This window comes from Melozone crissalis, unplaced genomic scaffold (assembly GCF_028551555.1).
Source record: "Melozone crissalis strain CALT ecotype California unplaced genomic scaffold, PUWL_Pcris_2 ptg000002l_1, whole genome shotgun sequence".
Classification (NCBI taxonomy): domain Eukaryota; kingdom Metazoa; phylum Chordata; class Aves; order Passeriformes; family Passerellidae; genus Melozone; species Melozone crissalis.
This window is the reverse complement of record NW_026535780.1, coordinates 22,765,547-22,787,415: the sequence shown is the minus strand read 5'-3', so window position 1 is coordinate 22,787,415 and position 21,869 is coordinate 22,765,547. Positions and strand designations below refer to the sequence as shown.

Below are 21,869 nucleotides of genomic sequence, written 5' to 3'. Positions count from 1 at the left end.
ATAGACATGTCTTGTATCAAAATGCTGCCAAGCACTTGGAGGACACTCAGTACTGCAGTAATGCATTACAGACACATAACCCATCACTGGTACATACTTGGCCAACAGCCCAGTTACAAACTGCAGTCACCCCTGCTGTTAATCGAGGGGAGAATACCTTCAGTACTACTTTATACTGAAATAAACTCAAAGGGAAACCAATTAATACTTGAATTAGGAATCACAGGGTTAAAGCCTTTGCAAAGGGAGTGTTTAATGTCAGTAACAACTGAATCAGAGAGCTTCCTTCACCTTATTTACTGAAGGAGAAAAAATGTAAAAACTGAAATGACAGGGGAAAAAAAGTCAGGAAGGAAGCTAAGGTTCCCAGAGTTCAGCACTCAGTGATTACACATGGACAAGTCCAGAACATCTTTGACAGGTGTCTCCTGATCTTCTGCCAAAGTTGGGTGTTTGTTTGGGGGGTGGTTTTTTCTGGGGGAAAACTGTTTCATAACTGTGTTATGATGTCAGGGAAACCACTGATGCTCGTGTCCTAAGGGCCATCAGGCACAGCATTGCCAGCAGGGTGTGGGAGGGGATTGTCCTGCTCTGCTCTGCACTGGGGCAGCCTCACCTTGAGTGCTGGGGGCAGTTCTGGGCACCACAATGTAAGAAAGATCCATCAGAGAGCATCCAAAGAAGAGCATGGTGAAGGGTCAGTGGGGAAGCTGTATGAGGAGTGGCTGAGGTCACTTGGTCTGTTCAGCCTGGAGGAAACTGAGAAGAAACCTCACTGAGGCCTTCAACATCCCCACAAGGGGAAGCAGAGGGGCAGGCACTGATCTCTTCACTCTCATGACCAGTGACATGGTCACGGGAAGCAGAGCTAGGGGAGGTTTAGGATGGATATCACAAAAAGGTTCCTCCCCCAGAAGGTGGTTGGGCACTGGGACAGGCTCCCCAGGGAAGTGGTCATAGCACTAAGGCTGACAGAGTTCAAGAAGGGTTTGGACAATGCTCTCAGGCTCATGGTGTGACTCTTGGGGTGTCCTGGGCAGGGCCAGCAGTTGGGCTTTGGTGATCCTGATATTTTGCTAATGAGTATTACTGCAGATTTTATATAACTTAACCTTATATAACTAAATTGCATGCTGCAAATGACATCACTTGGTTTAAAAAAATTACCATAACTGCTCCACAAAGCACACAGAACTCCATCATGTAAATGATAGTAATTTACTTTGGGTTTTCACAAAGGTCTCTTAATGAGTGTTTTCTAAAGCAGTTTCTTTGACATTGTTAAAACATATTCCATTTTGTAATTAGGTTTATTTTCTGAATGCGTATTTGCATTAGCTATACATACAATTCATCTGCAATTCTTCTTCTCTATTGATGTCTGTAGTAGTTGGTTTATTCTCTGAAGTGAGGCTTCCTCCATCCCACCTGTGTAGCTGAGCAGCAGCTGGAACAACTGGAATTGGTGGCAGCTTCTCCCTCCAACTGGGACCATCCTGATCTATTAAAGTCTTTGTTATTCTGAAAAAGAACAGCCTCACCAACATGACTTTTCATGTATTTAACTCACACTTTAATAACTTAGAACCAGTTCAATACTGCAATGTTTCAATTTAAAAAGAAAAAACAAAAACTTGAACAATTATCCTTAAGGCTAATTTGAAAAATATTATCACAGCAGTCAATAGTATCACATTTATTTAAGATTTAGACTTTTTCCACTTTAGAGTATTATGGAAGCATTTAGAATACAAGCTGACTTCAACATGATCTGTAAATATTTAATCAATGACTGATTCTGTAACTAAGCTCTAAATGCTGCCTACCACATCAAGTAAAGAAATACAAAAAAAAAAAATCTATGTATTAATTTTGGTTACTCTTCTCAGCTGTTCATAGGTGTTACTTGTAGTAAGTGAGATTACAATATTTTCAAGCAAAATGTGATACTTAAATTTACAAATGTCAAATGAAACCTCTTCCACAACAACTGTGTAAAGAAAGCAATGTGAGTCACAAAGTAGTCTGCATTAAGTTGCATTTTATAGTTAGTCTTCCTTAAACCAACACACACACACACACACATATATATGTCAACTATATATATATGTCAACTATTTCCACATATGTGTGGTTCAATCCAAAACTATTTAAGTGGGAGCTTTCCATTGCCTTTTTCTCTTTTGGAGAAAGACATAAGTTGACATAGTAAGTGAAACCATTTAAGATTTCATGGTTCTATTAGAAATTTTGTAGAATTATGTAGAAATTTGAGAATTATCAGAATAACAGTGTGATTAACATCTCCTAGTCTCAAAATGGGCTTAAGAATCAAGTTCAACTGGTAAAAAGTCTAATTCATAATTTAAGAAAGGAAAATCTGAATTGAGTAGCAAAGCAAGTCACGTGGATACTACAGGAAATAAAACTAAAATTTTTTAATCAGGTGCACTTCCATCTAACACAGTGTGAAAAAGAGACTACATGAACACACATCCAAAAACAAAATTAAGAACCTTTAAAGTGACATGAAGAACAACACAGAAGGAACATAAATTACCCAATGGAGTTTTCTTATTTACTTTTGTTCTTTTAAAGTATTTGAATAACAGCTATTTAAAAAAAAAAGTGTCAAGTCTAATACTTTGGCAATAGAATCAGAGCACTCAAGACCATATTCTTTCCCCATTGTGGTCTTATCAAAACACTAACACAAAAAGTAGCCCCAGTTCCAAACTCCTTTATGTAGAACAGAAATTACCAAAATATTTTAAAGAATTATACAGATTAAAAAGTCTGTTTGTAGAGCTATATAATGAGTGAGTTTATCTCTTACACCATGCTGCATAAAAACCATGAGGTTTTTGACTTGAAAGTAAATTTCTTCATTCACAGAATATCACATTCCATAGTATAATTTAGTTGCTTTATTTGTTTTCTAAGTGATCAAAACCACTATTTTAATGAGTGTTAACTGCACATGCTTTTGCAGGGGCTCTCCTCTGCCTGTACCATTCCTTAGTATCTCAGAGGACATACCAACAATGTGGCTTGTCCAAGTACTGCTTTGCTCTATTTCAATTAAACCTCAGAATTTTAATGATAGCCTGAATTCAACTGCTAAGAAAAAATGTGGCACACCATCACAAACTGAACAACCCAAAGATTTACTCAGGTTGTTTATTTTAGGCAACAAAACAGTACACTTCATATTAACATATCAATTCATTCACTTCAGATATTTCCCATAGAAAGTAATGGAGTAATTCCACAGGCAGAGTCATATTGAATTCCTATTTGTTTTTTCATTTATCATAATGGGCTTAAAAAGTTGCAGGAAAAAACTCTAATTCATCAAAACCCACAGCAAGAACCCTGCAGTATTTGATGATTAACTGACTTCTTGTAATATCATAATGTAAGCAGAGTCTTTTGCAAAAATGCATACTTGTGTGCCAAGATTAGCTTAAAAAGCACAGGTGTCACATCAAAAAGCTGGGACAAACACATTGATTTCCCACCAACAACATCCCAACAATCCTGCAGTTCTGGAGCTGATCACTAATTTCTTTCTGCAGTACAGTACTCATATGGGACTTTGCAAAAACAGCTTCTGAGCTATTTCAGGCAATTTGCTCACTGATACTAAAGGAATTGAGACAATTGGAATGAAGTTTCAGTTTAGTAGGAGGAAATGCATAAACATATTCCCACACATTAGAGCTTCTGTATTTCTAACAGAGAAAAGTAAATAATGAAACACTCAAGAGGAAATTAAAATACATGAAGTAGAAAATCCACTGATGTTCACAATGCTAGGAAAATGCCACTAATTAAAAGCAAGCTTGAAATGCAATTTCCAGTTATTTGGCACACACCATTAAATGAGCCAGTCCTTCCAGTTTATCTAAAAAAATCACCTCAGGAATCAATAAAAGACAAAATTTAACATCATCTAACCAACATAATAAACAGTGAAATAACTGTTTATACTTGTTTCCATTATGCACCCAAACTCTTAATTATTTCCTTTTGATTGCAAAATGATCAGACAAAGCTTTGATATTAAAAATCCTTGTATTTTATGTGAGTATTAAAAATATGCAATTGATTCTAAGGTTTTTGAAAAGTCTGCTTAGCTACGCAAGCACAGAGACAAGCTCCAATGTGGTTTGTCAAACCCACCCTCAGACACAAGTAGGATGATGAATTTTTCCTGTCAGCATCCTAAAGCATTGCTATACAATTTCCCAGAGAAAATTAAAAACCAAGAACTCCTCCAATAAAATAAGGTTGTTAAGACCTGATCTTCCTAATATTAAAAAAAAAAAAACAAAAAATATTACATTTGGGGTAGTTTCTTTACATTAAAAGACAGACATGTTTTTTTAAAATTCATATTTAGAAAGGTCTCTTACTTTGGAAATGAAAAGGAAAGCTTTAGTACAGTCTCAGTTGAAGTTTCAAATGATAACTTTTTTTTTTTTAAATATAGTTAAAGTTCAATTATGCAGGAGGTCTATGGTTTAGGAACTAATAATTTGCAAGCAAAAATGAATTACCAGCAGAAGAGAAGAAGGAAGAAGCAGCTGAAATAAGGTGATGGGTTGCCAGGGAGGAAAAGAGTAATGAGCAGTGAAGCTAAAAACATAAGGAAGGCCTAGAGAGGAGAAAAGGAAGAGTGTTAAGGAGAAAAGGGAAATAAGCTTATTACTAAGCAAGTTCCAAGTCAAGGAGAAATATGAAAAGAGTATCTGCAGATAAAATAAGCCAACAAGACTTTTTAAAAGTGTAATAATTAGATAGGTACCAGGATAAGCAGCTATTCCACCAATCCAAGTGCTCTATTATCACCACAGATACAGAAGATCACTAAAAATTTTTGTGGTATCAAAAAAAAATAGGACTTCTGAGAGATTATAAAGTGCCACAATTTCCTCTGGTCAAATAAAGAGAATTTAAAGAAAGATATTATGGACTTTTTAATGAATAGTGAAAGTACTCATGGTCTTGCCTTAGGGGAAAAAAAAAAACCCACACTAGATTCCACTGCAAAAGTCACATGCATGTGGGTTTCTGCTCCGTGATTAATGACTGTTCTGTTTTCAACTTTATAGTATTAAAGTATAATTAGAGAAATTCAAAAGTCTCTCTTGGCAGAAAGAATTAATGTTGAAAGTATTAATACTTGAAAATAATCTTCAATTATACAATTATATTTTTTACACCTCTAAGCTTTGTAGCCAACCACTGTTTCAGGCTACTTCAGTATTTCCACAACTGCAGCATACAGAAGGATTCACACTTAACATAAATCTCCAAGTAGCACAGAAAGACTGTTAATATGTAAAGGAAACAGGATGTCAGAGAAATGGCATGGACCTTAAGAATTACTTTATATAGTATAGAATAGAAGTTAGGAAAGAGAACAAGTAGAAGCATTATTAAAAAAAACCAGCCTTAAAATATTAAAAATATTACATTTTTGAAAAACAGGAAAGGAACCCACTGCTAGGAGAAGAAAACTGAAATTATGGGAAAACAACTAAAAGAACAGCCAATCCTCCGCCTATAATGAACCAGCTGTGCAAAAACTCCAAGGGTACAGAATAGAGGGAGCATGTAAAACAAACAAATTTGAATTCCATTCTCTTTTGACTGTTACCAGAGAATCTGTGTGTGTGCAGTTACCTGTTAGCACTGTCGTTGGCTGCCTGGATGCTGCTGTCTATCTGCAGGATTGTTTTGTAATCAACGTACGCCTGTCGGTATCGCTCCATGGACTCGTTTGCCATCGCTCGGCGTAGAAGGGGCTTCAGGGAAAACGGCTGGAGCTCCAGAGCCCTGGGAAAACAAAAAGAAAAATGCAGGATTGAAAAGGAGTAACTGAATTAGGTGAACTATTTCATGATATACACAACTATATGCAACTCTGTGATTTCAGATGGCACTTACAGTAAAATAACTAAGGAAAATGGGTCTGAGTTGTTCATATCAAAACCCTAAATTACACCCAGTTTTGAAATTGTTAGTGCTTTTACTACAGCTTACTCTACTCAAAGCTCTGTCTTCCATCTGGAAAACTACTCTCATCACCATGATATGATTAATGGAATGGCACCTGCTTATGAGCAAAAGCTATTTTTCCTAAGTCATGCCTAGATTCACAAGGATTTCAAGTATATGGTGCTTTTGCTTACATGGCTTTCAGTTCTTCTTCCTTGAATGAAAGTATGCACTTTAAAAACCCACTGACTATGACTGGAACACGCACTTTTCTCTGGACTTTAAGTTTTTGCCTCCCTTTTGTCTGTTTACATTTTTGGTTGTCTGCCTGGTCAACACCAAGCTCAACACTGTGCAATTAGAACTTCTTCCCAACACCATGCATTTTTCCAGCAGTATGAAGCAGTCAAAGGCTTTATTTCTCAAGAACCACCTTCTTTTCAATGATTCTTGCTAAAGAGAGATAAACTTTTGAAATAGTGAGATTAAGATGAGTCTAGACAATTTGATTTCATGAAGTCATAAAGCCACTCAGACTGAGATATCCCAGCTTTCTCCTACAGACACGTTCAGCTCCAAGATCAGAGAAGGTTGCTCAGGGCTTGATACAGCTGGGCCTGAAAACCCTCCACGAGATCTCTGCCCAGCATCTCTGGGCAACCTGTTGCAATGCCAAGCAGTGTTCATGGGGAGAAGGTTTCTCCTACTATAACCCTACATAATTATTTACTTTGAAATCAAGTACCCTATTTGTAGGTAATCTATTATATTGTGTTGTCTACTGAAGATTTGACATTACATGTGTTTGCAGGTTTGCAGTTCTGCTTCCCAGTCTCTAAATTACTTCTACCTCTGTATTATTTCTACCACTAACACTATGAGTTCTTGTGCCTGCAGGAAATATGCATAACATTGAGGACACTATCATTAGATAGTAAGAATAAAAAGCTTCTAATTGGTAAGAATACAAAACCTAAAACTTCTGTATTACTGATTCCAGCTAAAGTTTTACATACTTCAAACTTCCTGAATAGAAAAATGTGATGGGTCTTAAATACACCATCTGGGCCAGCTGTCTGTGATCCTGCATCTATTTTAACAAAACACTGTTAATGAGCCATTTTTTTCAGAGAACTTATTCTGTCAGATACAATACATACAGTAAGTTACATGCTTTGTACTATAAAGGTACATGCATATTTTATTTTTCGTTTTGGAGGGCTTTTTTTAACAGTAGAATTGTGCTGTACAAAAAAACCCCACTGATTAATTAATATGATTTCTAATTCTCTTAAGATACTTTTCAGCACCTTAAGCCTCGGCATTATAAACTCAATCTATGGAAATATTAAAAAAACCCAAAACATCAAAAATACACTACTAATTTAGTGGGACACAGTGTTAGGAAGTTACTGAAGGTGTCTGATCTTCTCTAACTCCTGTATCCTTAAAAGCCACAATAAGCAGAAAGGATTTTAGCTCAATTCCTTAACAGCTCTAATTACTGTTTATAACTATGTCAAGTATATATTAAAAACCCCCAAACCAAAACAACAATCCAACAGAGAACACACACACATACACCATACATGTGCTCAAAAGCAATTTCCAATAACGTGATAAGCATCTGGCTTAACAAAGCTTTTACATATCTGTTACTGTAGAACTCCACTGTAAACCTGCTTTTGTATTAAAAACTTGAATTCCACTGTGCATTTCTGTGAACATAATAAGCTTAAAAACTGCCCGTACACAGTAAGACATTAAGTTAAAAGTTACTTCTTTCCTAGTTTTCAGGTGACTGTTTACATAACAAAGGTATCTGTCATTCAGACAGGGAATCAGACTTTATTAGTACTGCTCTGAGTCAAACAGCACTAGCAATATTATCAGTTAAAATGTTTAATCATCACCAGGAATGTTGTTGCTCTACATGGGAGGTTTCAATTTACCTGTTACAATCCTGAATGCAGTCACTGCAGTTCCCTTCTTTGAGGTAACATGCTGCTCTGTTTGAGTACAAGATACTTAAATCGTCTGGACTTTGTTCTCCTAAAAGAAGTTACAATTAAAATAAAATAGTATTACTGAATTTACACTTAAGAATTAAAAATCTGCATACTCCAAGCTGCACTGCAGTGATGCAGTTTGCTGACACTGCAAAGCAGTAAAGAGCTTTCTTTTATCATGTCGCCTGGAGTATATAAGTATTCAAACATAAATGTCAACAGCTCTACCCCTAGAAAATTAAAACATTATTTCACTCATCATTCTATATCTTCTGTCACGTGAATTGATGCCTACTGAAATGATGCAAGATTTACTGCATGGTAACTCCTGTCAAAAATCCAGGGGCAGGCTAAATTAATTCACTTGTACTTCCTTTAAATCATCTAAGCAGTTCTAGATTTAAAGTATAAGGTATTACACTCACCGAGACCAGTGACATATTCAATTGCTTCCGAGTATTTGAGCACAGCTTCTCCAAACTGTCCACTCTTAAATAACTCGTTTCCTTCACTTTTTAGTTTTGCTGCAGCAGGAGGAAGTGAAGTGGAGCTGCCACCACCAGCCGACTGAGACCCTTCCCCACGCGGTGTGGAGATCTCCTCAGCTTCGGCGCTTTCACTCTTCTCATCGCTGCGTAAATAGCCATTAACTTCGCCTTCATGGTCCGACAGATGCTTTTCTGACTTCTTCTTTGACGCGCCTTTTTTCCTTCCGCTCTCAGCGGAGTCCTTGTGCGTGTCTCTGTCCTGCTGCGCCCTGCCTTTGCCGTGGGACTTTCTGTGCGCGTTGCCCATCGCGGGCTCCCCGGCCGCCGCCCGCGCCGCCGCTGCCGCGCCGCAGCCTGCGAGGGCGTTAATGAGGCGGGTTAGAGCCGCATCAGCGGCGCGAACCATCGGCCCGCCGCGGCACGGGGGTGCGCCACAGCGACACCCACCCGAGCCCGCGGCACCCCAGCGCCAGCGGGGCTTGTCTGCCTCGGGAAACAGTGCTGAGGACACGCAAAAATTTCTTCTTACAAGTAATCTGCAGGTGTTACTGAGAAGGGATTACTACGAAGCCTCATTGCCCTTGCTGGGCACACGGGAACCCCTGTCCTGAGGTGTCAGAATGGTACAGGGCTCACCTTGATTTAACTCTTTAAATACCGCCTATTACAACACGGGTGCTTTGGTCTTCCGTGACCAAATCAAATGCCTGCGTGACAAAGTTAGATCACAAGCTATCAAACCAGTGACGTAATACAAAACTCTCCTCAAATATAACATAGAACAGGCAGGATAAAAGCTTATAAATCCTTCTCAAGAAGATTTCATTTAACCATGTCAAAAATCCTTTTATGCATACTTGCGATCATTCAACCTTCACTGTTATTTATTACAAATTTATTTAGGAAAAAATCATAGATTAAGGGTATTAGATAGTAAAATCTCTATCTTCCATATTCACCTGATTTCCTACCAGATTACCACCACAGTATCCAAAGACAGATTTCTGCAGAGCCTGATTCTCGATACTACTAAGCACACAACAACCCTGCCTTTTGGTACAATTAAGATGATATCTTCCCCTTGCCTTAACCTGATGTTCTTATCTGCCCAACAGAATTTGTTCACATATCGGAACAATATTTTCAATTGACTTTAACAAAATATCTGACACTGACTCAACATGGATGAACTCCAGATGGTCCAAAATGAAAGACATATTTTTTTGAACACACAAAATCTTACTGCAATCAAACTGAACAGGATGGGAAAGCATAAGATTTGTAGAAACAACAAATCCTCTAGTGCCTCCTACTTAGCTGAGATCCCTGTTTTGAAATACCATACTTAATAATAAGTTCATACTCCACAGTGGGAGCAATGATAGGCTAAATCTACCCACACACACATTTTTGTAAAACTTAAATTATTTATATTTGAGACATCCACCCACCCACTCATCCAGTTGGTGATACCAAATATACCAAAAAGATTTAAAGTCTATTTAAGGGAGAATGGTGGTCAAAGGCTTGCTGGGCAGATGAATGAAGACACAAGCAGGTGACAGGACAAGCTTTTACAAAACATAGTGAAACACTGTCAAAGAGCATCCCAGCTTCTAGAGACAAAGAAAAAGCAAGGCAGGCACACAATATGTGATGTGAATAATGTGTAATTCCTGAATACAGGAAAAAATTTCCTAAAGATGAAGTGCACAGAACCAGTCCTGGATTAAACAGGAAGCATTTATAGCATTTGGAGTCTGGAGTCCCCCTGACAACAGGAATGCGGATAGTTACCTTGTGTAGCTGCTGGGTAATACTAATTGGTTAAATACTTCAAGTCTGAGTAAACAGCATGCAAAAAAATGTACAGCTATACTTCTCAAGTATAATTCTCATTGGCTTTTAGTTTCAGTCTTTAAAAACAATGTTCCTGTACTGGTCTCTACAGAGAAATTAAAGCAGTATTCTGGGCTAAAAAAAAAAATACCAATACTTCTGAACTTTTCTTAAGGAAAAAAAAATTCAAGATACCTTATAAATTCGAAGGAGAATGTGAAGAAAGGTAATGAAAAGTCTGGACAGAATTTTGACCAGAATGACAACAAATACACACAAGCAAGAATTTTCATTTAAAATAGCAAACTTAAAATGGAAGGACCATCATAAAACTAAAGAAATCCCCACTGAATAGTCTAACAGGAATATGTGAAGTTTGGTGAGTTTTTACTATTATATAATATATAATAATATATTACATATCATATTATTTAATATTGTAATAGATCAATTATATAACACACAGCTCAACAAATTTGTCTTAATTAAAATGGGCTATTTAAAACGTATCAATTTATCTTTAAACTGCATTTATTACTTGAGGTTATAACTTTTGGAAACATGTCAAAATACCAGGTGCTTTTGTCAAGCACATGAGTTTTAGTTTTTGCAGTGCCTGAATACTGAGTTTTGTAGTTTCTAGGATGCAAGCAATTTTCTGTTTCTATTGTACAGAAAGGGCTCCATTTACTTTTGCTTTCAGTTACATAAAAGATGAAGAGAGACTACACTCTATTAAGACTGTTTTGTTCAAAGTTCAGAAATCAACTTTTCAGCCCTAAAGAAAACAAACAAAAAAAATTTCCAATCTCTAAATTGTAAATTCAGTAGGAATGCATTAGGCTTCCCAATTAGAATGTGAAATGAATGTGACTACATGACTGGACTACATGGACTACTGGACTGCCTGTGATTACAGGACTAGATGTTTAGTCTACTTATTGCTGTTAGGTTCACAGAACATTTTTTATTCATTAACTGAACTGAATTCATCTTTGTTTCCAGTTGTACAAGAAAATACAGTATAATCTATGAAAATGCTTTCCATTTAAATCTCAGAAGTACTTTTGTGTATCATCACAGGAACACATATGCCCTTGGTGTCAACTGATAATCTTCCCTATATTTAAAGGCCTAACCTTTCATCAACAGAATGGAAGTCTTCCTAAGGAGCTAGAAGGCACACAGTCATCTGAGTGCTCACAATAGGAAACACCCCCAAATGAACAGACATTTAAGGCTAGGGACATGATGCACTCCTTTCTTCCAAGGTTTTAGCTCAGGAGATTTGATAGACACCAACTGATGTGGGAAAATATATTTTCCCTAATCTTGTGTGCCAATAATACATTATTATATCACACATTTATAGTCCAACATTCATGATTAAGCTGCAAAACCCACAGACTGATTTCGTTTCAAGATAAAACACAGAAAACATAAAAGTCACAGCTGTCATTCCACAATACCTTAAAGAGCCAACATAACTAAAAGAAAGGAGAAGGGTGAAATCAGCCTAGGGATTTTATTCTGTTGCAGGCTGGAGGAAAGCCATGCAGCTGAATCTAAAAGCAAGCTGCCAATGCCTTCCTAGCCCCTGCTGCCTCACCTCCTCCTGCAAGCCATGGATTCTGATTATGCCAGTGGCTTCACCCAAAGAACACTGCAGTTAATCACACACTAATCCAGGAAAGGGAGATACACTTCAACTGCTTGTAAACTACATCCAGTACAAGAATTACATGTTGTTTACCTTTAATACAAACTTCCAGGGCACAGAGATGAGTTCTTACAAAAACAAAAAAAAAAAAAAAGAGAGAGAGAATTATAGTTTCTAAAACAAACAACAACAAAAATTATAGATGTTAACAAATTATACTTGATCATTTTTACACCCTTTGATGCAAGCGAGGGAAGAAAAATGAGAAAAATGTGCTGATGGGAAGGCAGGAAAGCTGTGTGAGAGAAAGATCTCAGGAACATAAAATGTTCCCTCACCAGAAGAAATTTTTAACTGGGTCCACATCAAAGGGCAGGTGTAAAATTACACAGGGCACAGGAAAGTAGGTGATTTATAGTACCATTTTCCATTTGTCTCTGTTATGCCCATTCTATAAAGAATTACAAAGATGTGTAATAAAACAGGATTCTAAATTTCACACTCAGATCTACTTTAAGTAGTCAATGTAAGTTTAGTCTTCGAACAGGCAAATTCTTTGCAAGAATATATGGATGAATTGTGTGAATAAACATTACTATCTCAAAGACAACTATTTTTTCCTTAGGTTAAAATAAAGTAGGAAATGATAAGACATTACTTTTATCTCCACCACGTCTTTCACGTTCTTCTGTATTTTCCTCTCTTCCTTCACCACTTTCTGAATCCTCTATCTCTTCAATAAGTATTTTTTTTCCTTTGCCTTGAGGCTCAGATACAGGCTTTAAACCCTTCAGTTTCTCTTCAATCTCTAGCAGACTTTTCTACAATAGAGAAAAAAAGTAGCAATAGCAGAAGTTTTATTATGTATATAAATTACACTTTACATACAGCAAATACATTCTGTTAAATAATCCATGTGAAATTCTGAAGAATTATCAAGATAAATGTTGCCAATATAAAAAGATGGTAATAAATGTGACAAGAGTCAGCATCAAACCAAGAGCAATAGTGAATTTCTGTCTCTCTCACAAGAAATAGACACAAGATATCTTCACATCTTTGTGTGAAGATATCACATAAACAAATAAATACTTTTCTTGAATGCACTGCTTATCAAAACTAAAAAAACTAAATTCAAAGGAAAAAAGTAGATTTATGATTGTGAGATCTGGCATGGTCTACTAAGAAGAGATGTGGAAAACAGGCTCCCTAGAGAATCTCCAAAAAAGCCTAAAATCAGAATCAAAACTTATGCTGCGGAGAATCTGATGTCAGATGGACAACTGATGGAAAAATACAACTGAGAGAACAAGAACCAAGAGACAACAGTCCCTTAACAGTGTAGCAGAAGGACACTGTGGAACAATGATAAAGTTTGCTCCTTTATAAGAACTGCAATTTAATGATCAAACAGCTTCTCATTCCATAATATTTTTCCATCACTCAAAAAATCCCCTTTAACTGCACTTGGAATCATCAAGGTTGGAAGAGACCTTTAAGACCAAGGCCAACTGTTAACCCAGCACTATCACTGTAACCCATAAAGCACTAAATCACTTTACACTGTCAGAGCAGAGTAAGACACACCCAGAATTATGTGGTATTCTGAATGTAATTCAATGCTGTGCAAGAAAGTGCCATCTCAGTACTTCCTGTCTCAAGAAAAAGACAAGAACGGGATCAAGCAAAGATTCACATGGACAAACTACCCTGAATAATTCCAGTTACTGACAACCAATTCACTTTTCTGCTAGTGATTCTGGATATGAACATGCACTCTGCATATGTTCCATACATTCATATTTATCTCAAGAGAGTTTTGAGGATTCTCCAAGCAATGAGAAACTTGAAAAAATGCCCTGCCAAGCACTTCTCATTTTTGTATGTGCCAGCCAAGGCATAATAGCTGGCATGAATAAGGACAAAGTACAGATATCTGCTTTCAGCTACAAAAGCACTGCTCAGCAAAGCAAGTCATGGAAGAGTGTAATCAAAATGAGTGACTACCTCTGTCTGGTAGTATAAGAAGTCTCAGCACAGCCTATTTGATACACCTTTTCACATTGACTGTTGTACAATTTGTCATCACAGACTCACAAACTATTTAGATATTCAGTCTTGTAAATAGAAAAGAAAAAGACCAAAATCTCTTTCAGAATTCAAATCTAAAGACATGTAATGAATTCTTTGGTTGATGTGAAACTCAGGAACTATTCTGGACAGGAACTTAGCTCCAGGAGCACCCTAAAAAGGATGAATGCTGTATGTGGTCAATTTGAACACAAGAGGCATGTACCACTTTCTCTGGTATAAGCAATAGTAATAAATAACTCCATGGAAAGAAGCAGCAATCAACAAGCTGCTAGCAGCTTACAATGTGCCACCAACAAGAGCTGGACAGAAGTCAGAAGTTGGGACAATTGCACAGCATCCAGAAGTCATATGTAAAACCATTGGGAGGGCAGTAGTATGATGGACTCATAATTAACATACAACAAGCAGTTTACTATCAAAACTGCCCAGTACAGAAGGTTCTCAGGACACACAGAGTCCAAATGCACGGACTGTTCTAACCTGCAAAATATCCCTAAGATATCAATAAAGGACACAAACCAATCCTCTCCTTAACAGCCAGAGTAATAGTAGTGCAAGGACCACATCCTGACCTTAATTTTCAAAGAAGTATCTGGCTTTCTTTGATCCAAAATTGGTTATGAAGAGTCCAGATTTATCAGAAGGTATGAAAGGTTTTTCATTCTACCCTGGAGATGAGAAATGAAGATTTATAACAACACACAAGAACAGAATCCAGCTCTTCTCCTTTTGGGTAAACTTTACCACTGTAGCAACAAAAGCTTGGCATCTGTTGAATTTTTCTTCTCGTGTACTCAAACTTAAATGCATCTATCTCAATGGATCTTTTCAAGAGAAATTTCCAAATAGCTTTGATCAGCAAGACACTAATACTGCAAGCAAGTTCAGCAGAAAATGTTTTAGGCACCTAAATTACACTAATAGAGAAGGCTCTTCCTCACAATCAAGTCATGAACAGAAGATCTGGCCACATTCAATACCTAATTTCCACCACATGTGGTCTTGGGAAGCTGATCAATGGCACAGCAGATTCAGCGTGTCCTCAAAACTCATAGTTACATCAAACAAGATGAACTGTACTCACTTTAGGCTACAACTGTGTACAACCTCTTTCTAGCCACATTCAACTCACTGATCTTTACCTTAGCCATAGAGTTTTCTGGTTCAACAGACAACACTTCATTCAGATCCTCTATAGCTGCCTGGTAATTCTGCAGATGATTGTGCACAGTGGCACGACGCATCAGAGCTACGAAAGAACGAAGTGTGTTATTTATGGATTTAAAATATAAAGTGAATAAATACACACTGGTTTTTCTAGATATAGTAAGTGCAGTTATGCAGTTTGAAAATTCTGCGCTTACTTCTATATTACTAACAACTGTTTTCTTGATGATCTTTAATGATGCAATTTCACATGACATCTTTTGAGGCAACAATCGTGAATTGTGAAGCACCTTTTCATAATTTTCAAATTTTCCACCTCCACGCATGGAAATACAGTTAGCTTCTGAAGTCAAGTCCTTGACTTCAGAAAGGAATAAACCAACAACTTTGCTTGTTTTCATGTCACTTTTAAATTAATTTATAATTCAGTGTGGGTATTATGGAAACACTGCATGAATACAAGAGGACTTATAGTTATCATATGGAAGACGTGCTGCCATGTAAGAATTCCCTTCACATAGCAACAGGATGAACTGCATAATACTTCACTAACCCCCAAAGAACCATTAAAACTGGTTTGGGGAGCTATGCTGTTCCTTATTTGTATTTAGACCTATGTAAAGCTCAGTTCAGTCAACTAACAACATATACCATTTTATTTGCTAGAGGTAAAATATTACATTGAAATTTTATTTTCTACTTTACCTTTTATGTTGCCAGGTTCCATATCTAGTACCCTCTCACAATCCTGCAAAGCATTGTCCCAGTCCTGAAGTTTGATTTCTGCTTGAGCTTTGTTATTGTACACAGCTGCAGTTGGTATTACTGATAAACTCCTAAAAGAAAGGGAATATTGATCATGTTAGAGTCAGAATCTAGAAAAACTTCACTACTGGAAGCTAAAGGAATATTAATACTGGTATTCTAACCACAGTAGTGTTACAGACTCCCTCCTGTGTGACCACAGGCTGCAGTTGGTATTACTGATACCATCCCCCAACTAGATTTACTGTCTTCAGAGGCCTCTTGCTTGCCAGGACTTAGACCTGAGGTGTTGCAGAGGAGATGCCATGGCTCATCTGTCACTTAGACTACTGCCTCCTCCTGCCATCCATGTAGACTCCAAAGAAACTGCCAGATGGAACCTCTGAGAGATGAAGAGTAACTACACAGCTCTGGGGATTATGATGAAAAGCATGGTGGGGGGGGAGGACACATGGGATTCTCCTTAATCTTGCTTGTAAGATGGAAAGATTCAGCAGTGGATGAATTGTCCAGGTCCATGTCTGGCTGCAGGGCTGGTATTGTAGGTAGGGTTTTAGTTGCTGTGACAACAGGATTGTCTTTGAGGAACAAGGACAGCTAGGATGCACATAACAAAATGGTATAAGGGAATCTTTGCCAACAACCTTGTTAATGTTGCAAGGAAGGCCCTAAACTGTGCTCTCTGGAAAGAATGGCAATGGAAGTGCCTGGGGAACAGACAGCACACTGCAATAGACACAATTTCCTTGTGAAAAAAAAACATGGTTGAAGAACAATCTCAAATACTTGTCCACAAATGCACAACACATGGGAAACAAAAAAAAGAATAAATGCTGTATGCAGCTATGATCCCAGTGGAATAATCTGTGCATGCTCTTTAAAAAGGGTAGGAGGATGAGGAAGAAGAGGAGATGCATTCTAGTCTAAGCAGTGATTCAATGTGTGAAGGTTTGTCCTCACACAAGAGGAAAGCCAATGGGTAAGAAGAAGAGGTCATTTTCCATTCTAGCCACAGATGACCCCTTCAGATTATTAACAATTCACTCCAAAATATTTTACTTAAATATTTATAACTCTAAGAAAATAGAATGCAGATAGGATTAGAAAAGTGACCAGTTAGAACAGCATGGTGTCACTATCATACATTTCAGAAGGCATACAATGCTCCATGGGAGTCAAAAATGGAAAAACTCTCCATTAGAAAGGATTCTGCCTATCCTTAGTTATTAGTACCTTATTTATGCACCAAAAGCACACGTTTTTACTTATTTTTATATTATGTATTTGTATTTTATTTATTGTATATGAAATACAGCTATAGACTTTTTTAATGTTTGTGTAAAAAACCCAAACAAAACAAGAAAGATTCCTGAGCTGCAAAAAACCAAACCCATCATGCATCAAATGCCTCAGTTAAGCAGCTTGTGCTCTACGAATATCATTCCAAGTGTGCACACACACATACATATATACATATCTAGCTATATCAGCAACCTCCAGATTAATTTTCATAAGCTTTTCTACAAAATCCTAACTCCTTCATTGACATTATGAATGATAATTCCTAAACATAAATCTCTTACATTTTTATTTTATTTCTGTTCCACACTATTTCTATTCATTATTTTCTCCATACTTATCTGCACTGACCACAAATGTATTAACTTTCTCATACTTTTTTCATGGTTATCCCACTATAATATCGTAGCTTATTAATTATCTTCACATTTCATCTCACAGCAGTGTCATATCATTATCCTCCATTTACACTGGTAATTAATATCCCAAGATTCCCAGGTACTGTAAATTTCCAAACAACAACTTTGACACTTTCTGATTTCTAGGGGTTTTTTAAGTCGTTACCATTTCAGAGCACAGAGTTAAATTACATTTGTAAGTATTTAGTTTCTCAGCACTCTGATTATCCTTTTATTTTTGTAAACATGCCCTTGAATCTCAATGGTTTAAAAAAAATCTGAGGAAGTTTGTGACAACTGCAGATTGCATTCCATCACTTTCTAGCCCCTTCTCTTCTGATAAATAAAAATTAATATGAATATGGATCAGTGCTTTAAATATTCTTCTGTCAAATCTTTCTGCTCTTTTGAAAATAATCTAATTGTCACTAGTTGCTTCAATAAGAAGTTGCTTCAATTACACTGGTCTGAAACCAACATTCACAAGTAAGAGTTATTAAAATAAAAGAACACAATAGTATTTACTCACCGAGTGTAATATGTCACTGCTTCCACATAATCGCCAGTGGCAAAGGCTTCATTGCCCTTTTCTTTCTCACGAGTAGCAATAAAAATTTTCTCTCTCTTTGTCATTCCTAGCAAAAAATATTTCTACATAACAACAACTAGCAACTTGCACAGATGTAACCAAAACAATCAGATAAAATAATCTGAATCTCATAGTCTGCATTTTTTTTAAAAGCACATGGCTTGCTAAAAGACAAATTTTATTTTATTTTCTGTAATAAAACACTAAATTCTTCTGATAGACATAAAATTTAGTGTGCAAGCAAAAAGCAGGTGGCTAACCTCTACCATTCATTTATAATACCAGATGTATGCTTTACTTCTTTACCTTGTGCTCTCAACTAAACATAAACATTCTTACTGTTTATTAAGCAAGACTAGATTTTTTTCAGACATGCTCAAGATCACTTGATGATCTAACAACTTTCAGCATCTCTAGGTGCTGAAAAATAAAGGCACTTTATGATATATTTCTTTAATTAGTATTCATACTTTACAACATAGTATTACAACTAAAGAAAAATTACGTTTCTAAGACATTACCAGTTGTGTCAATTTTCTTTTCAATTATGGGTAGACTTGGCCTACTGAAGAGTCTTGCTTTTGAGTTACTTTCTTCACAGTCTTCATCAATTTTAGAACATTCCTTTTCCACATCGAACCTTTAATTCATAAAACAATCAATTCAATAATGCTGCATGGCAAGACTCCTCAGCTGATAGAAAGGCATATTGTATTTTCATTATGAACCAAAGGAAAAGAGATACAGGCTGCATTCAATTATTGGTGACCAAGAAAAATCTCTGTGTCACCTCCTCACCATATTCCCCAAAAAAGGAAAAATTTAAGAAACAGTATCATCAGGCTCCATCCCAGCTCTATCAAACATCTCCATTAACCTTTGCCAAAATACCTAAGAAACAGCTTCAAAGCAATTTATACTGTAAACTTGAGACAAGTAGTCTCAGACATTTCAAAAGCTACTCTAAAGCAGCTTTTGAAAACAATGTTTAGGAATGTATATCAAAGAAATATCGCTGCTGTAATACTGTAAAATAAATATAGTAATAATCAATTCCTACACTACACAGAAACACTGTTCTTACTGCTTTTTTTTTGTGTAGGGTTTAAAGGAAAATAGCCTTTTCACAATAATCTTGACAATATGAATATTTTCTTTCTGAAATTGAGATACTATTTGGAAAATTTCTCCAACTCAAAACCTTTTCACATAACACTAATTGTTCTCCATTTTGAATCTGATCTTTTGCTAACTTACTTTTACCTGTTTATTATAAATTAACCACATTTCAAATAAATGTTTTTAAAATAAGAAGTGAAACACTTTGTTTAGAAATTGCCTAAACAATTATTTGAAAGCTTTGAAATTTTCCTCAAAGCATTTTAAAACTATGATATGCTTTAAATTGGAAAACATCTTTCAGACAGCTCTGTTTCAGCGTACTCATAATCCAAAATAAATACACTCTATGGGAAAATTCACAACCTTTACTACTATCAGCATGCTAAAGCACTTAAAGATTGTGTACATAAATGTGTAAACAAAATCTGTACAATTACTTTGGAAAGATACAGTACCAAGAGTAAAGAACAAATGAAAGAATAAATTGTTGCAGAAATTATTTTTATGATCTAATTTCTTTGTCCACATTTGAGCAGGAAGGCACCAATTTCAGAAAGATAAGTGCATGAAAATAACTGCTATGCAAAACTTATGCAGAACAGGGTTTTTTAAAGGGCTTTGGGATATAGTTTCATTACCCAAACCCCACAGTATCTCCATCTACTGCACTGGAAATTTGTGCCTCCTCACTCTGATTCTACACCATTGTATTCCAGATTTCAGGAACTACAGAAAAGCTTCTACAATGTGCAACACAAGAATAACAATGTGCTTTTTGCTTTCGGTGTTCAACAATTTGGGCATGAACCTGTCACGTAACTTGGGAAGGTGATGTGCCACCATTACATGATGCAGAATGTCTTTGTATCAGAGCTTCATCCATTCTAAAATAGTTACTGTCTAAACCTCTATTAAGTGTAATTGCATCTGAGTAAACTGATGCACCTGCCTGAAGCTCATTCTTTGAGGTTAGTGGGGTTCAGTGCAGGAGTAAGTATTCACCAGTTTTGTTTTCAGTGTAGAACTGTGCCTTTAGATATAGACAAGTCCATGTTTATAGGTCCATGTTAAGTAACCCTAGAGCTGTTTTTAAAAATCTCATCAATTAAATAATCAATTTTTATTTATTTTTCTGCTGGTTTACTATATTTCACACACCTTGTACAAAAGTGTAGACTAACTTGTTCTGAACTGTTAGCAACACAATGTGTCATTTGCATTTTAACAGAACATTTATTAAGAAAAACCAAAGTTTGACCATTGTTACAGTTCCTTAAAATGCTGATCTTAATACTATGTTTCTGCAAAATACACCGTGTTCCCTAGTTAAATAAGATTTATTAAAAACTGAAATATAAAACTAATTAAACATACTTGTCCCATTCACTGTAATCCCGTGGTACGTTTTTCTTGCTTCTTTGTTTGTTATGCAAATTTTGATTCTAAAAGAGAAACAAACAGCCATCTTGTAACACAATTTGTTGCAGTGGAATTCACAGTGGTTTTTTTGGTTTTGTTTCTGCAGTACATATTTTCCTAATAACCACCACTACTCATGACTAAACTTAGTTCAGTCTTGAAAATGTAATTCATTTTGGTTTAAAGAAAATCTTGATGCATTTCACAAATCATTGCAATCTGAGGGACTCCTGAGTCTCACCCTTCTTGTCCACTGTCCTGTCACATCACAGAGGCACTGAGTGAAACTTTCTAATGAGTATCTGGTGATGCCATCTTCCCAACCACCTGTTCAACACAGCAAGGGAGAACTCAGTCTTCAGAAGACCCAGCCTTGTGATGAGGTGTTTGACACTGAGAGTGAATCAGGAACCTGGTTTTAGGATTCCCTTTCCCAAGAGAATTCCAGGCACAGATTTTGGTAGTCCCTGGAACACTCACAACAAATTTGCAAATAAATTACTTCAAAGTAGTGTCTGAACTTCTTTTCACCATTTATCACTTCACTAAAGCTAATTCCATTATTATTTACATTCACTTTAGGTTTTGGACAAGCTCCATCATTGAAGCTTGCCTTACCTAAAATTTATCTTGATGACCTTCCTGCAACAATCAGTTCTGACAATCAGATTTGACTGCCTTGTATCCCAACCCATCTCCTACACTAATGGACTCTATTTCCCTAGCTGTCCCCTTTGGCATCTCTTCTACCTCTGTCATGAGACTATACTTCTTCTATGCCCCTCCCTGCTTGTTGACTTCAAAATGCTTAATAGCAAGGTGTGGTTCCAAACAGGTATTTCACAGTGGAACAGCCAGTTCAAAATATTCCCATCTACCCTATCCTGGCCATTCAGTCCTCCTCTTACCTTGCAGTCCAGCATTCACTGAGTTAGACCAGTGTAATTCTTTGTAGAATTGCATATTTACAATTTTCTGTGTTTAAAAAATCTGATAGAGATCACAGTACAGTCT

At 36.5% G+C, this 21,869-nt stretch overlaps 1 protein-coding gene across 2 annotated transcripts in view; it reads right to left on the bottom strand.

Annotated features, from left to right (window-relative positions):
- The window catches only part of SPAG1 (sperm associated antigen 1), a 37,420-nt gene that overhangs the window by 9,220 nt on the left and 6,331 nt on the right, over positions 1 to 21,869 (bottom strand). For both annotated transcript variants that reach the window (XM_054282676.1, XM_054282759.1), the window contains 10 exons: positions 20,811 to 20,878; positions 18,836 to 18,954; positions 18,255 to 18,360; positions 15,969 to 16,099; positions 15,239 to 15,345; positions 12,661 to 12,823; positions 8,441 to 8,857; positions 7,959 to 8,058; positions 5,692 to 5,844; positions 1,349 to 1,521 (listed from right to left, as the gene is read on the bottom strand). In XM_054282676.1, coding sequence (XP_054138651.1) covers positions 1,349 to 1,521; positions 5,692 to 5,844; positions 7,959 to 8,058; positions 8,441 to 8,857; positions 12,661 to 12,823; positions 15,239 to 15,345; positions 15,969 to 16,099; positions 18,255 to 18,360; positions 18,836 to 18,954; positions 20,811 to 20,878 — 1,537 coding nt within the window. The remainder of the gene's footprint in view (positions 1 to 1,348; positions 1,522 to 5,691; positions 5,845 to 7,958; positions 8,059 to 8,440; positions 8,858 to 12,660; positions 12,824 to 15,238; positions 15,346 to 15,968; positions 16,100 to 18,254; positions 18,361 to 18,835; positions 18,955 to 20,810; positions 20,879 to 21,869) is intronic.